Source organism: Eulemur rufifrons, chromosome 7 (genome assembly GCF_041146395.1).
Source record: "Eulemur rufifrons isolate Redbay chromosome 7, OSU_ERuf_1, whole genome shotgun sequence".
NCBI classification, from domain to species: domain Eukaryota; kingdom Metazoa; phylum Chordata; class Mammalia; order Primates; family Lemuridae; genus Eulemur; species Eulemur rufifrons.
The window spans coordinates 71279597-71296830 of NC_090989.1; the positions used below are offsets into that span (position 1 = coordinate 71279597).

The 17234-nt window shown below is 40.4% G+C and overlaps 1 protein-coding gene across 1 annotated transcript in view; it reads left to right on the forward strand.

Moving 5' to 3' along the window:
• The first annotated feature begins 363 nt into the window (after positions 1-363).
• Positions 364-17234, forward strand: part of ATP13A4 (ATPase 13A4) — a 133136-nt gene continuing 116265 nt past the window's right edge. The window contains exon 1 of the mRNA XM_069472772.1: positions 364-426. Coding sequence (XP_069328873.1) covers positions 364-426 — 63 coding nt within the window. The remainder of the gene's footprint in view (positions 427-17234) is intronic.

The window sequence follows — 17234 nt, forward strand, 5'->3', positions numbered from 1 at the left end:
ATTTGCAGTCAGATGTCTGCTGCTGGCAGGCACTGGGCAGGCAATGAGTTCTTTCCTTGGAAGTTGGGCACAAAAAGATCGGCATGGAAGCAGCCTCCGTTGAGACGGCTGCTCCGAGAGAGAATGCAATAAGCAAGGAGCAGCCAGAAATTCCTCCTAGCAGAGGGTGACTTGTGGGAGGAGTTTTGTTTGCCAAGTATTGTCATTTGCTGAGAGAAGGTGTGTGCTCAAGAAGGAATTTTAACCTGGAGGATCATTAACTCTTTTAGTCAGCTGGGGAGCAGCAGTGGCTCAGAGAGTTCGAGTTCGTCCTGGAAGTGTCTGCTCAAGAAGGTCAGAGAGGAGAAGTGGGATAACTTTTTCATGGGGGACCACTTTGAGAAGGGCCAGCACGCTTTGCTCAATGAAGGAGAAGAGAACGAGATGGTAAGATTCTAGCCAATCCCTCTCTTCCCATTCCCACTCCCCAGCCTGCGACACTGACACTAACACACCTCTCTGCAAGTTTGACTCTGGTACTTCGTTAGAAAAGGTAATGTCTGAGAAATCTCTCCCTCCCATAAATGTAACCTCTGACAGCAGAAATTTGCCAGAATGAAAATATTGTATTCATTTTTATCAAGAATGTTTTCTTTTTAAATATAAATCAGAAGGGGAGAGAAGCACAATGCCACTTTATGATTCGTTTTTTATCTCATTGGTATAGCAAGTTCTGTTCAAAACTTCTAAAATTTCAGCAAACCCCTAATGTGAGGAGCAGTGGATTCCCTGATACGAGAAGCAGATCAGTAGTGGAGCAGGAGCGTAGCTGGGGCTCTGACCTTCTTCCCTTTCCACTTGTCTTGTTCATCGAGACTCTTGGACAGGGAAGACATAAAATATTAACAATTATCAGTCTGCACACATTTCTATTTACTTCTAGAATTTTACTTTTGTAGCTTCCCAGTTAGAGAGATTGGTTACAGAAAACTTTCAGTAGTTCATTGTCTTCTTTATTTTAGATGTGTTCCCCTCTTGAAAACTGTAGGAAAATCAGAGATGACTCTTAGGCTCTTGCTGACTTTAAAGCTGTATTTCTCAATTACAATGTAATCAAAAGAGAGTTAGAAATGTGTACTTCTTTTTAATAAGGTCTTTCTGCTAATTGTGTAAGCATAGTCTTTTATGCCAGTAATGATGTAATTAAAATGTTAAAATGTGATGCTCCCATTCTATAATGGCATTTCATCTTCCTGGAATTAATATATAAATAACAAACCCAAAAGATATTTACTTAAAATGTTTTCCTGGTTAATTGCTTTAGCCTTGACTATTAAATTCTTTGTTCTTGAACTGGTCTTTCAAGTCTAATCTGCTTACCTGTTCCTATAGCAACAACATTTTTTGGACCTTCAATAGTAGATCCCCTCTGCTATCAAAGCCGGAAAAATTTTAAAGAAATAAAAGGCACATTAATTCAGATGGCATTCTTAACTATATCATTACTTTTTAAAGATTTGACTGCCAAATGACAATTGCCTTCAGGTCCTACATGAATGTCACCAGAAATGACTTTCTGGCTCTATGTTGGATAGCATCCATGTTTCTCCAAAGCGTTTTCTTTAGGGAGCAGATATTCCATTACTCCTGATATAACATTGACATTTTTATCCTTATTTTGAATACTTCTCCAGAGGCAGGGGTTCCTTCCTCTGAATTTTTTTTCCTCTCTCATTTATTTAGAAACACATTCACTTTTTTCCTGTAAATTCTTTCCTGCTTTTTAACAATTTGTCTTTCAATAAGTGTCAATAAGAATCATTTATTTTCTAGAGGACGTACATAGTTTAGGGAAACTGCTCCCTCTTCCCCAGCCTACAGATTTCAACAAAGCAATTTTGTTAATAGTTCCTCTTCATAACAGCACTATCAAATGCATCAGAGTGTCAAGCCAGTTTTGTAGGCAGCTGAAAGCCCAGTTAGGAGAAGGCCTTTGATATGGGAGGGGACATTGTGTTTTCTGGTGAGGAGTCATTTGGCCAGTAGTCTCAGCAGAGGTGCAGCCATTAGTATGCGCTCTTGGGCTCTCCATCCTGTACTGCCCGGAGAAACCTGGCCACCCGCCTGTGGCTGTGTCTGACGTGACATTCCTTTTTAACTCACTCCTCTCTCCCTCACTCGGAGCAGTTCACTTCAAAAATTAACAAGATATCTCATATGTATTCCACATATTTTTATAGTGATTTTTAGTATATAAAGTATTTTCTTGGCCACAAGCTAATTTAGTTTTCACCACAATCAGTGAGGTAGGCACTACGACCCCCACTTTAAAGATGAGGAAATTGATGTGCAAAGATTTGCGTAAAGGCTGCATCCGCCAGTGTGTTCAGGAGCTGAGGCACCACATAGGTTAGTTTAAGGTGATAGCTCTTTCGTCTCTGGACCTGAACATAGCCCACTGATACCTTTTTCAGTCCTTCCCAAGGGCATTGTACTTTTAACAGAAGAGCACATTTCTTCCCTTAGTGAAACAAAGCTAAGGAGAATATCTGATCTTAGATTCCCAAGGATTTGTTCTGTTATATATGATTTGTGTTTCCTAAATAAGCTTGTCTCTCCTGACTTCCATATTTATCCCTTTTAGAAAGTTCAAATTCTCTAGAAATGTGTCACACCAAAGTGTTTATAGTTTCATGCTTTATAATATACCCTGAGTTTGACCTTTGCAAAAGTAGTCCTTCTAATTATAGAAATGTCTTCAAATTTCAGGACAAAACAACATTCTAGGGTTTAGCCCTCAAGTAAATAACAGGAATATTCTCAGGCCTGAAGATGCCTGGGATTGTTTTCCATTCTATGGTAAAAAAAACAAAACAAACAAGCAAACCCCCCCCCCCCAAAACAGGAACTAAAGAACAAATCTAGATGACCTGAAAGTAATATTTTTAAGTGCAGCATTAAGACAGGAGTTAAAAGAAGAATGAATTTTTCTGAAAGAACAAGGAAGGAAAGGAGGAAAAAGTGACCTCCAGAGAAGGTTCACCCAGATGACTACCTTAAAAAGGCTTCAAAGAGGAGACGCCCTGAGAGCGCTATGACCAGACCAGAGGCCTGGCTCTCACTAGGCTTGGGCTAGCCACCCCGAGCCTGCTCCAGCCTCAGTTTTCACATCTGTAAAATAGGAATGATCCTTCTTACCCTACCTGTCTCACAGAGCTTTTATGAAGATCAACTGAGATAATCTATGTGAAAGGGTTTTGAGAAGTATTAAACTTCTGGAGAAGTGTGAGCTGCTGTTATCTAAAGTCAGGGCCTTATCAATTAACCAACTGAATTAATACTACCCCACAAATGAGGTCATCTCTTATCATTAAAATAATGACAAAAGGAATATATACTTTTATTCATAAACTATAGAGACTATTTATACATGGAGAGGAGCTGAGTTGCCTATACTTGCCTTGCAGTGCTTACTTTGAGAAAACACCTGCCTATCTTGGGACTCAGTTTCCTTATTATAAAGTTAAGAATATCAGACTGCCTGGGAGTTCAAATCCCTTTCGATTTTGATGTTACATGTTTCTATTTTGAAAGAACTTAGAAACATCGAGTGCTCATTTCCTTACACCATGACTGAACAAATTCCTCACGGTTTAACTGATTCTCATGTTGCTCACCATTATCTGTAATTATATCTTAATAAAATCATAGTCTTTGCGGGGGAGTATTTTGTTCCAGTAAGAATTGTTTTAAAAGAAATGTTCCCTAATTTTTTTTCTTTTCTGGGTTTTATCAAATAAGAAAAAAAACCTTGAATTTTTTTCTGATTATGAAGTTAACATGTTTATTGTAAAAATATTTAAATGACCTATAAGTCTAAAGAATGAAGTAAATATGACTCATGAGTTTGCCACCAGACGTGATCGATATTATCATAGTGACAAATCTCCTTCCAGACTTATAAAAGAAGCATACATAAAACTCACTGCTTTCTAATTATTTTACTACATTTTAATAATTATGCTCTTGAGATCATTTACAGCAGTTATACCTGTATCACGGAAATACTATGTAATGGTTAATCCATAGTATGGCGCAATGTACAGCTCTCCCAACTCCTTAGTGAGTGATGTCACAATAGTAGCTTGAAATGAGTACTGGTAGTATTTATGCCACAGAAATCTGTAAATACTATACTACAACAGGACTTCTGCCCTGTCCTACGTGAAGGTGAGTAAATATTTACCAGCACGTCACTGGGCACATTATTTCCTCATGATCTTCCTTTTTATTCCTCATATATGTCCAAAAACAATACAAATATTGTATTTGGATGTCATTTGTTTGCACCATGCATCAGAGCAAAACAACATAAAATCAATCACAATCTATTCTTTACAGAATGCATATACATACTCACAAATGTGTATTTTTAATAAAAAATGGAATGATTCCATCTATATATATTTTTTAAGCTGGCTTTTCATTGTACCTAAAAATGTATTATGTATATATTTTCTTTCTGATAACTATAGTGCCACATAGCTATTTCAAGGTTTAGGTTGTGTTTGGATGAATTGTGCTGTGTTAAGCAAGTCTCCCATGTTGCACACTTATATTATTTCTAAATTTTTTTCTGGCTCTGACAACTTTGAACATGAATTTTTCCATATTCATCAGATTATTTTCTTAGGATAAAGGCCCTAGAAATAGCATTGCTGCACCAAAGGGGATGCACATTTTAAATGTTGATTAATACATAATGCCAAATTGCCCTTCCAAAAGTTGCGGTTGTACCAGTTCATACTCAGACCAGCAATCTTTTCTGAGAATACTTGCTTTCTACTCCGTGCTTGCCAACATTGAACATTATCAGACTTTTTAACTTCAGCTCATCCAATATGCAAAATTGATATTTTATGACTGAATTATTTTACATTTCCTTGGTTTGAGGTTTCAACATATCTTCACATATTTATTGGCATTTGTATTTTTTCAACTAGAATCTCTTAATTTTAGCACTGATGTTATACCGACTAGTAGACTGGGTAACTAAAAACTGGTGAGTGGAAAAGCAAGAGAAACTTCTCTTGAACTTCCACATTATTTCTGAGAACCTAGCACATGATGTGGCAGCAACGTGGTGTGTGGTCTCTGCCACATTGGAAGTCCTGTCGTGCCTTCAGCATGGGCTAGGGACATTTGTTCTCACCAATTATTTGGCCCCTTTTGATAGCTGATGTTTATCTTTTCTTCTCTAACACCCAGGAGCAAAAGCACCTCCCCCACCTCAATAGCCGCTTATTTATTATGCTCCATGAGCACCTCCGAGTTGGTTGCCAATATTAACTAGTGAACCCGCAGATCTCATAGTGGGGGAATTGTGTTCAGGCTGAGACATTTTGTCAGTTGAAATGTTCAGGAAGCTGGGACACTGGCCAAGTCTAATGTCTTTATTCTCAATTCATTGCTGCAGAACTCCCATGTAGTCAACTCATCTTTGATATAAACTCTAGGGGAGTGAGATTTAATTGCTTCTTGAAGACAGAGACCCTGCTCAATTCACCTTTCCATGGCCCCCCCTTCCTACTGCCCACACAGTGCCTGGCACAAAAACTCAGAGCATATTTGATAGCATAATTGTAAGCTCCATTAACTGCTCTTTTGCATTCTGAGAGGAAAACGGAGGCAGCAGGGCTCAGAAACGAGAAGCAGTTTGAGTAATTTAAAGAAAAAGTTAGAACATTTTATGTTATTTATTTGGAATGGTCAATAATACCATTAATTTATGAATTAGCTCCCCTCTTCCCTAAGCACAAAATAAGCGTATTCTCTAGAGTTGAGTAGCCATACTATACTATTTTTGTATGAGATGCTTTATTCCATCTTTTCATGTATGAACTCAACAAATATTTAAGAAACCTCTACTTTGTACCAAGAGTCGTCTGTGCTAACCAAGGAGGATTTTGAGAGAATAGCAAATAGCTTCTGTTTTCAAGGCATTCACAGTTGAGTGGGCAGTACTGAGTACATAATTTGTGCAGCCCAGTACAAAGTGAAAATGAGATGCCCCTTGTTCAACAACTATTAAGAATTTCAGGGTGGTGACTGCAGAGCATTAAACCCAGCACGGGGCCCTGTGTGACTGCACAGCCCGCATGCTCATGAAACTCTTCCTATAAGCGAGGAAGCCAGGTGTGCAAACATAATGAAAGTGTGATATCATAGTTGTCATTGTAGAAGTTATGTATACAGAACTGTGGGACCATAGAAGAAGGAACAATTTAGTCAAAGAAAACTTCAAGGGAAAAGATGGCATTTGATTTCCTTGGAGGGGTAGATGAGATTGTGAAGAACTGTGTAAGACATTCTAATGAGTGAACCTTTTCTATTTTCCCAGTGATTCCCAAACACTGGTCCATGAAATAACTACTAGCAGTAAGTGCAGGAATATACAAAAATAGATTCTAGGCCCCACTGTAGACCTACTGAATTAGAATCCTTGATGATTAGCTGGACTTGGTGAGAATAGTTGTGATCCCAGCCTGGCTGACACAATGTGAAGGCCACTGGAAGTTTTGAAACAGGGAGTAATATGGTAGGATTTTTTTTCCCCCCAAAGGATGTTACATCATGGAGTGAGAAAGCTTGGTTGGACAAAAAGAGACCAGTGAGGAGATATTTGAAATAGTCTAAGCAAGAGTTTCAGGGCTAAACTATAGCCTTGTCAGAGAATGCTAAGTAAAGAATGTATTTAAGAGATATTTGGAAGTCATAATTTCAAAGACTTCATAAGCCATACACTGTGAGGTAAGAAAGAAGGAGTGAAGAGGATGAGTATTTATTAAGAATGCTTCTAAAGTTCTAAACTTATCCAATGGGGGAAGGTGATGCTGCCATTTAATCCCAAAGGGAAAGCCAGGAATAAGTTGAGAATGGGGATGGCAATAGTATTAGCAAACACTGATATGGTGATTGATCTGGGCCAAGTTCTGAACTAAGAACTTTACACATAGTAATTCATTTAATCCTCTCAGCAACCCTATGAAGAATTATCATCTCTCTTTTATAAATAAGGAAACTCAGGCATGGAGAGGTTAAGTAATATTACCAGTTTCATTTGGCTAAGTAAATGGCAGGCTATGGCTTAAGTCCTTGCCTTAAACAGTGGTGTATTGTGTCTTGGTTTTGCTAAATTCTGGATGTGCTACTTTTGTTGTTAATGGGAGAAAAAACATCAGAGTGTAATTGAAAGAAACACAACATTGGATGGCAGGAAACCAGCATTGTGATGTTGACTCTACCATTATTTATTCTTACAACCTTAAAGCAAATCACCATCGCCTTTTTGGCATTGACTTACTTACAAGGAGGAGAGAACAGTACCTTATTGCTTTGAACCAGGGCTCAATGCAAATGATTTCTTGAGGTCATTTCTAACACACAGACACACACACACACACACACACACATGCACACACACTTTACAATATTTTAAAACAGGTAGATAAAATCATTTTGAAACAAGAAATTTAGGCGATACTCTTGCTTTTTTTTTTTTTCTTTCAAAGCACTATTGAGTTTTTTTAGTCAAGGAAAAACAAGTATCTGGAAACATTATGTTAAGTGGGAACTGGAAATGTATGGCAGTTGTGTCAATTACTCATAAGTAAAGGAATGAAAAGTAAATCTATTGGCTAAAGATTAACCAGTGCTGAACCTTATAGGGTTCTTAGGCCCACAGAAAACGGAGCACAGAGATTTGACTTTCAAAGGAGTTGGTAATTTGCTGATGCATCCAGAGGAGGTTCATGCCTGGGTGCCGATTTCCAGGCTCGGTGAAGACTAGCCAGAGTAGGACAATATGCCTAAATGACTCACAATTGTTTCTGAATGCCCATATCATATAAAACTTGGTAAGCTGCATGAAACCATAACCTGGGTAGAGTTGAAAGGCAGCTCCTCCTCCATGCCACTCTCAGCCTAAGGCTACTGTTAGGAACAATGAGCACAGCTATGTCCTAGATGCCCCTTTGGATAAAAGAACAGAGAGGAGGCCCAAATGTCCTGTGTGCCCTCCAGGAAATGTCCCCCAGGCCAGAACACTCTTTGATTTCAGTGTGTGCACACACCAGGCCCTGGCTGAGACTATAATCACCTTAGCATTTCCAGATCTATTGGCTTCTTGGGAGAACCATAGCTGAAAGAATTTCAAACTGTGGTGCTCAAGTCCCAGAATCAGTACATAGAAGATAATATTGTGAAGAGCAATCAATGTTTTGAGGCCAGTTTCAAAAAACAAAAGTATCCAAGAATTAAGTTTGAGTAGATAGATGCAAAAATCTAAGTAGTAACTTCTGCCTGCTCTTTAATGGAAAAATAAAGTTGATTTTTATGGCACATTTACCTACAGCTTTGCTCCCCTTCAGCTTGGAAATACCAAGTATAATAAGGCTCTTTCAGCCAGTTTCAAGAGACAAGTTTTCACTTTCCATTTTCTCTGACCACCCAAACATGGTCTGCTTGTCCTTCCCAGAATGTATGATATACTTTCTTAACCAGGAACATGTCTTCATCCTGACACCTGGCCACCAAAGTTGTGCTCAGCCATCAAAGCTCATCTCAAATCTGATTCGCTTTATTAAGCCATTGGGGAACCCCTTGGTCACAACGCTTCCTCATCTGGACTAGGTTTGAACTTTTATTATTGCAGTCTTCACTAAGTTTTGTATTAGAATCGTATGTTTATTCAAAAACTATATATTAATTATTGTCCTGGTAGGTCTGGAGCTGAGAGAGAGACACACGAAGCCTCAGGTATAGCAAAATGCTGTTTATTTGAGCATCTGAGTGCAGATAGGTGGAGGCCAAAAAAGCATTCACCCCATGGGAGGGAAAAGCCTTGGGTTTTATAGAGGGTTTTTCTGGAGGGAGTGAGTAACTGGGCCAGAACAGCTGCTGTAATAAATTTTTTTTAAACAATCAATTTCTGGGATCCCTGCGTAGGTCTCATCCTGCAGAGAAAAGGGAGGGGGTAGCTTCATCCTTATCAGCGGGGATAGGAAAGGTCTTCCAGTCCTACGTGTACTTTCCGGGTTCCCACCCTAAGCAACCTAACACTAACCAATTGAGTAACATTGGCTATCAAAAGAGTATATGAGGCTAATTTGGCAAGACTGGTTTAGTGATGCTTACTTACTCTTGGTGATTTCTGCATTCTTTTTCCTGTGCCTCCTATTCTTGGATCTATATCTGCTCTCTCTCTCTCTCTCTCTCTATATATATTTTTTCCCCAGGGATTTATGTTAAATTCATAAAGAATAACCTATTAAAATGGCATGACACCACATTTTATGTGTTACCTAAACTGGGAACACTTCAGCTGTTAAAAAGATGAAAGGATGGACATGTGTGTTTAATTCAGGGTGTGAATTTTGTCCCTACAGTCCACTTATAGCTGATGGGTACGTAAGTCATACAACTGACATGTGATTATCTGATTCTTACCTAAGAAGATCCTTATTTTCAGTTCTCTATCCTCACTCCCTGGTTCAGTGTCTAGCATTTAGTAAACTTTTATATTAGTTAGGACATTTTTTGGTCACAAGGAACTGACAACTGAAACTGTCTTAGGGAAATCAAAGTTAGTTTATTGGCTCATCAATTGAAAAATCCAAGTATAGTCTATATTCAGGCACAGATTGATCCAGGGGCAAAAAATGTACCATCAGTACTGTGTTTCTTCCTGCGTATTGGATATACCTTCTGCCATGCTGGTTTTATTCTCAGATTTCACAAGGGGTTCTTAGATAACTCTAGGATTACACATCCCCAGTACCACTCTGGTGAAAAAAAGATCCTACTTTTCTTTTAGTAGTCTTAGTGGAATACTCATTTCTTCTTGCTGGATCTGATTGGATCACTTTTGCTGTTCAAACTCATCAGTGTGGCCAGAGAATACCATGCCCACTTTTGGAGTTGGGGTCAGAGTCAATGCTATATGAAGCACATCAGCTGAAAATAATAAAGGGTGTGGTTTGCCAGAAGAAAATTGGGGTATTGGATATTATTATCTGGAGTAAAATAATGGGGTGGGGTATTCTAAACAAAAAATATAAATGAACAAACAGAATTTCCAATCTGATAGTCAATAAATAATAGGTGAACTGAACGGAACAAATAATGTTTAAAGAGATCAGGTCCCCCAGGGTGATTTTCTTTGCCAGAGAGAATATAAAATACAGCTTTCCTATCAGTATTTTAGATATCTGTGAGCAGGTAGAAAAAGGCTTTTCAAAAAATACATTTTTTATTTTTCTGATTTTAAAAGTGAAACATTTTAATTATTAAAATGTATAAAATACAGAAAATTATAACATAAAATAAGAATTACAATGAAGCCATAATTCAAGGCAAATACTATTAATATTTTGTTTGATATATTTATCTTCCAGCCTTTTTTTGTGTCCTGTGTTTTTTCAATTAAATTTGAAGTCATACCACTTACTTTTATGTTGCTTCTTTTCACTTGACATTATTACATATATATTTCCCTCATGTCATTAAAATATTTAATAAGCATTCTTTTAATGGCTGTTTAATAGTATTTAATAATTGCCCTATTGTTATATACATAGATTGCTTTCTATTTACCACTATTAGTAGTATCACAGTGAACATCTCTGTGTATGAATCTCATCTGTATTTTGTTTAACCAGAGGGATTTTTTTAAAGACAGAGAGTCTTAGTAGCCTAAAATCAGACCCTCTGGCAGTCTGCTCATTTGTAAGACCAGGTCAGCTTTCAATACCCCTCTCGAGAGTAAAGATCTACACTACGGTGGGACTCATCTCCTCATTAGTGGCTCAATTGCCTGAAAGGATATGGTTTTGATAATCAGAAATGCCATATTTGCTATTCACCATCACAGTGAAGTATGAAGATGAAGTCTGTGATAGGAAGGTGTGAAGCTTCTCTTTATTTAAAGAATTTCCAAGCAAAAAGCACCATGTTCATATAAAGCATCAATTCTGACCATAACAGAACGTGTTGCAGGGGTGTGGGGAGTGGGTTCTGTGGCCAGCGAAGAGCAAGGCTTTGGGAGCTGAAAGGAGAGACCTGCGGCAGTGGGCAGATGAGACATGTTCTTTATTGTTGGGGGATGCAGTGACAGCAAGAACACGGCGATTGCTTCTATATGGCTTAGAACAACAGTGGTAACATGTCATGGGAAAGCGTGATCACATGGGTTCACATAGGAGATAACACCTCGGTCACATAATTGTGTTGACTTATGCCTCCCTGGAAGGTCAGCGAAAGACACGCTGGCAATTATTTTAGTTTGGCCTAAGAAACCTATTGCCTATACAGATGAATTTCCCTTACACTCCACCCCCTAGGTAATAGGTTTCACGGCTGACATATGGGCCCATAGGGAGGCTCTCTTGGGCGCAAATGACACAACAACAATACAGGGAACAGCATAGTATTACCAGACTACAGCAAATAGCTCCTAACATTAGGAGGGCTCCGTACCAGGATGATGAGAGACGTCCCTCACCATTGTTGCAGTGGGTCTCTAGTCAACTGTTGGATGGCCTGTATCTCACCATCAACTCCCTTTAAGGCAGAGGGGATATCTTCCTGGTGATCAGGTATCCATACATAGCATTCAGTGTGTATGACTGCGCTTGTGCCCCCTGGGGCTGCAGTAAGGAGATCACGGGTCATGTGGTTTTGCATAACCACCTTTCTCTTCTGGGTGACTTCACCAACCAGGAGGGTCAAAGCCTGCCTGATTTGATTTAAGGCCTGAGCAGTATGCTCTGCTAGGGCATTCACTTCTATTTCTACCTTAGTGGCTCCACCCCCAGGAAAAAGATAGCTGCCAGGAAGAATCACCATGGAGTCTGCTTTACTCGATGCTAGTGGGAGAACATGGCATTTTGCTTATGTGGTTTCTCAGAAAGGTGGGGAGGACTTTCCCTGGGACATATGGTCATCCCCAGTGCACCTTAAGTGCACCTTCCCGTCCAATGAGCAAGAAGATAAAGCCACCCATACCGGCTGGTGCCCTACTGGTCAACCATGGGCTTTTCATGTAGGTAACCAGTGAGGCCCTTAAACATGGCCCAGCTTATCAGTGTATACATGCAAAGGGTACAGTTCGTGCATGACCATAGCACACAATTCAGCCCATTGGTTGTTCTGTCCCTGCCCCGTTTCAAACCAAATTTCATTATGATTCATGCCTCCACAGGAGGGGGACTCCATCCTTCAAGGTACAGGTTCTCTTCCCTAGGTATTACCGTGGTCTGAGGGTTAGCCTCAGACACAAATTCAACTGGGCCCAATGCTGTCTGCAATTCTGCTGTCAAAGGGCTGGAGCTGAACTCTGTTCATTGCTCCAAGTAAGTTCCCCACTTCACCAGAGGGGCCATCTGGTCTGTTTTTGATTGTGGGCTGGTTATCCATGACCTCATCCATCCTGCTGTGAGGTGTGTGGTGTGCACTAGCACTTTAGACTGTCCACTTATAGCTTCACAGGCCTGAAGGACAGCATACACAGCCGCCAGCCGCTTTTCCACCAAGGAATAGTGCTCTTGGGGGCCCTTCCAAGTCTGGGACCAAAACCCAATAGGGACTCACTGCTCATGCTAGCATAGCCACAAACTTCAGTCCATTCTACTTGAGTGGACTGTCACATCGAGGTCAAACGGCTATATGTGGTCAACCACTTGTAGTGTCTGGGCTTGTGCGACAGACCTCCTGCCTGCCATAAAAGAGGCCTCGGCCTCTGGGGACCAGTCCCACTGTGTCCCCTTTTACATAATGAATGAAATGGCTGTAATAGTTGGGCCAAGTGGGTAACAAATATACATTAATACTCCAAGAGCCCCACAAACACTTGTAGCTGTTTTACTGTAGTGAGTCAGGGGAAAGCTTTAGTCTTATCTATAACTGTCTTAGGGACTTCCTTCGTCTTACCCAACCAGAAAATACCCAAGAATTTGACCAACAAGCCTGGTCCCTGGGCCTTGGAGTCATTTACTGCCTAACACCATTGGTCCAATGAGGTTTGAAGGCTGGTGGTGGCTTCTTCTAGATCTGTATAATAAATTGCAGCTGATTCCACAGAGCCTGCAATTTATTCCTGCTAGCTGGAGGTCTAGCCACATCTGGGTTCACGACACCTTCTGGGCCCCTTGTACTGACCTCTGCAGGAGGCCCTGAGTTTGTGGGCCCTTCTTGGGCCCTTGTAACATACACACGTCTCCATTCCCCACTTTCTGCTCTTTGGCATCCCCCACATAGCAGGTGAGCACAGCTGCCAGTGAGCTAAACTTACTAGGCGGGAGGGGCTGTGGCTAGGATCAGGTCATGCATATGAGTAGTGCTATTCATCGCCCCGCCAGTTAGTTTATCATAAAAATAGCTTGGCACATCCCCAATTCCCGCAGATCCACAGGCGTGTAATCTGTAAGTGGAGTAAAAGGCATGCTCTGCCACCGTGGGCATGCTCTGCACCACGGGGTCCCATGGGACCTCCCTGGGGTCCCATGGTTGCTCATGCTCCATTCTTTGTTTCACAACTGGGTGGGCGCTCAGCAGGGGATGGGTCCCACCCTCAGTCTCATGCGGACTTGTGGTTTTACTGGTGTCTGTGGATGACGCACTCGTTAACTCTTTCTCCAAAGGCTGCACCCAGGCTTCCAGGTTTTCCTCTATTACTTGTAATTTTCCTACCTGGCCTCTGGCTGCAGGGTATCTGCATGTTGCTCACGGAGGGAGGGCCGTAAGGAAGTGCCAGCCCACCTGACCAGCCACCTCTCACTTTCTAGGCTGCAGAGATTCTTCCCGGGCCCGCAAGCCCCTTTCTAGGGTGGCAGGTGCACACTCCACCTACTCCCACTCCACGGCAGGGTCCCACAACATGCGGACCGCTGTCACTGAGTACCACAAGCCCGTGGAAGGCCACATGTCCTCCCCTGCTGGGGCAGAGGGGACACTTTCCCCACTGAATCCTGCCGACTATTGCAAATGTGGGGAGTGAGCGCTGTGGCTAGTGAGTGCAGCAGAGCAGGCTTCCAGGAGTTGAAAGAAGAGACGCACAACAGCAGGCAGATGAGACATGTTTTTTATTGTTGGAGGTGGGGATGCAGCAGTGGTGAGAACATGGCGAGCGCTTATGTACGGCTTAGAACAGTAGTGGTAACATGCCATGGGAAAGCGTGTTGACTTACGCCTCCCTGGAAGGCCAGGAAGGACATGCCGGCAATTATTTTAGTTTGGCCTAAGAAACCTATTGCCTATACAGATGAATTTCCCTTACAAGGGCCGAGTGGGGCTCTAGCAACAAACTGGGACCTTCATATTTCATTTCAGAAGTTTCATATGTAGCTTCCCCTGCTGTTCCTACCCTAGGAAGAATAAATAAAAGTGAGAATTCCTATTATCTTGGTATCAAATTCTATTCCTTGTGGTCACAGCTACATTATTTGTTCTTTAATAAAGATTTGATTGTGGGGGCTTTCAGCCTTATGGAGAGGAAAAACCTAATTATCCTTCTGAACTTTTACACGAGGTCTCAGTGCAGGAAAAAATTTAATTTTGAGTTTTAACAAATATTGAAATAATTGCCTGCAGAGTGTCCATGTGTAAGTTAAATGGCCAACTGAAAATAGCAAAAAGATCTGCAACTATGCCTAATAATAATACTAGTTAACATTTATTGACTAATTACTAGGTCTTATGCTCATTGCTAAGCACTCTCATGTGATACTTCATTTTTTTTTTTTTTTTTTGAGACAGAGTCTGGCTCTGTTGCCCGGGCTAGAGTGCCGTGGCATCAGCCTAGCTCACAGCAACCTCAAACTCCTGGGATTAAGCAATCCTCCTGCCTCAGCCTTCCAAGTAGCCGGGACTATAGGCATGCACCACCATGCCTGGCTAATTTTTTCTATATATATCTTTTTAGTTGTCCAGATAATTTCTTTCTATTTTTAGTAGAAACGGGGTCTCGCTCTTGCTCAGGCTCGTCTCAAACTCCTGACCTGGAGCAATCCTCCTGCCTTGGCCTCCCAGAGTGCTAGGATTACAGGCATAAGCCACCACGCCCGGCCATGATACTTCATTTTAAATTCACACTAACTCTATTAGGTGGGTACTATCACGACAGGAACAAAGACTAAATGTTTCTGTTGTTTCCTCGTGACAAGAGTCTGCAAACTATGGCCCATGGAGAAATACGCCCACTAACAATTTTCGTAAAGTTTAGCTAGAAAACAGCCATCCTCATTTGTCTGCATATTGTCTCTGCCTGCTTCTGCAGTAGAGTGGAGTAGTTGTGAGACAGCCCATATAGCCTACAAAGCTGAAAATATTTTCTATCTGGCATTTTACGGAAAACTTTTGTTGATTCCTGATCTTTTCCTTTCTGATCTCTTTCCTTTCTTGTTGTTATTGTTATTACTATTATTGTTATTTCTATTATTGTTGTTATTTCCTTTATTGTCATAGTAAAATGTTACTTGTCAGGATTGTCCAAGTATTTTCATCCACAGGTGCTGAAAGGACCCGAGCTGGGTTGTGACCAAAGATTTACACAGGTCAGTGAGGCCACTAAATTCAGTTACTCAGCTGTCTTCATTTTGAGGTTGCTTGGACCCTTACTTGACCAGCATAGACATTTGTGTCCAGACCTGTAACAAGCTTCACCTGCTGGAGATAGTGCAGCCATTTATAATCAAGAGACAACATATCCTTGGAACCCCCAAAGCATGAAATTTCAGATATAGAAAATCACTCACAGATAATTTAGTACAATACATTTATTTATTTTTTGCTGTGTATATTATTTCAATTTATTAAAATTTTTTATTTTTAATTATTATGGATACATAGTAGTTGTATATATTTATGGGATACATGTGATGTTTTGACACAGGCATACAATGAGTAATAATCAAATCAGGGTAATTGGGGTATCTATTTCTTTATGTTAGGAACATTCCAATTACACTCTTTTAGTTATTTAAAAATATACAATAACTTATTGTTTACTACAGGCACCCTGTTGTGCTATCAAATACTAGATCTTATTCATTCTATATAAGTATATTTTTGTATCCATTAACCATTTCCACTTTACCCCCCTCTCCCTTCCCAGCCTCTGGTAACCATCATTCTACTCTCTATCTCTATGAGATTAACTGTTTTAATTTTTAGCTCGCACATATCATGAAAACATGTGAAATTTGTATTTCTGTGCTTGGTTTATTTCACTTAACATAATATCCTCCAGTTCCATCCATGTTGTTGCAAATGACAGGATTTCACTCTTTTTTATGGCTGAGTAATATTCCATTGTGTATATGTATCACATTTTCTTTATTCATTCATTCATTGATGGGCACTTAGATTGATTGCAAATCTTGGCAATTGTAAATAGTGCTGTAAACATGGGAGTGCAGATATCTTTTCAATATACTGATTTCCTTACTTTTGGATATATATGTAGCAGTGCGATTGCTAGATCGTATGGTAATTCTATTTTTAGATTTTTGAGGAACCGTCATACTGTTCTCTATAGTGGCTGTACTAACTTATATTCCTATCAATAATGTATGAGAATTCCACTTTCTCTACATCTTCCCCAGCATTCATTATTGTTTTTCTTTTGGATAAAAGCCATGTTAACTATGGTGAGATGAAATCTCATTGTAGTTTTGATGTGCATTTCTCTGATAAGTAATGATGTTGAGCATTTTTCATATACCTATTGGCTGTTTGCATGTCTTCTTTTGAGAAATATCTATTCAAATCTTTTGCCCATTCTTAATTGGATTGTTGTTTTTTCCTTTTGAGTTGTTTGTACTCCTTATATAGTCTACTTTTTTTTTTTTTATTTCATCTTATTGTTATGGGGGATACAGAATTGCAGGTTACATACGTTGCCCATGTACCGCCTTTCCCCCCAAGTCAGAGCTCCAGGCGTGTCCGTTACCCAGGTAGTGTGTGTTGCACCCATCATGTAGGTATATGTCCCTCCCCCCCCAACCCCCCTTCCCGAGGCAGCACCTTCAAGTGTTACCATTCCCCAAACGGTGTGCAATGCACTCATTGTGTAGGCATACCCCCATCCCCTCCCCCACCCCCCACCTCAGTCTGATATCCGATTGGTGTCGTTCCTAGATGTGTATTTAGGTGACGTTCAGGGAAACCAATTTTCTGGTGAGTACATGTGATGCTTGTTT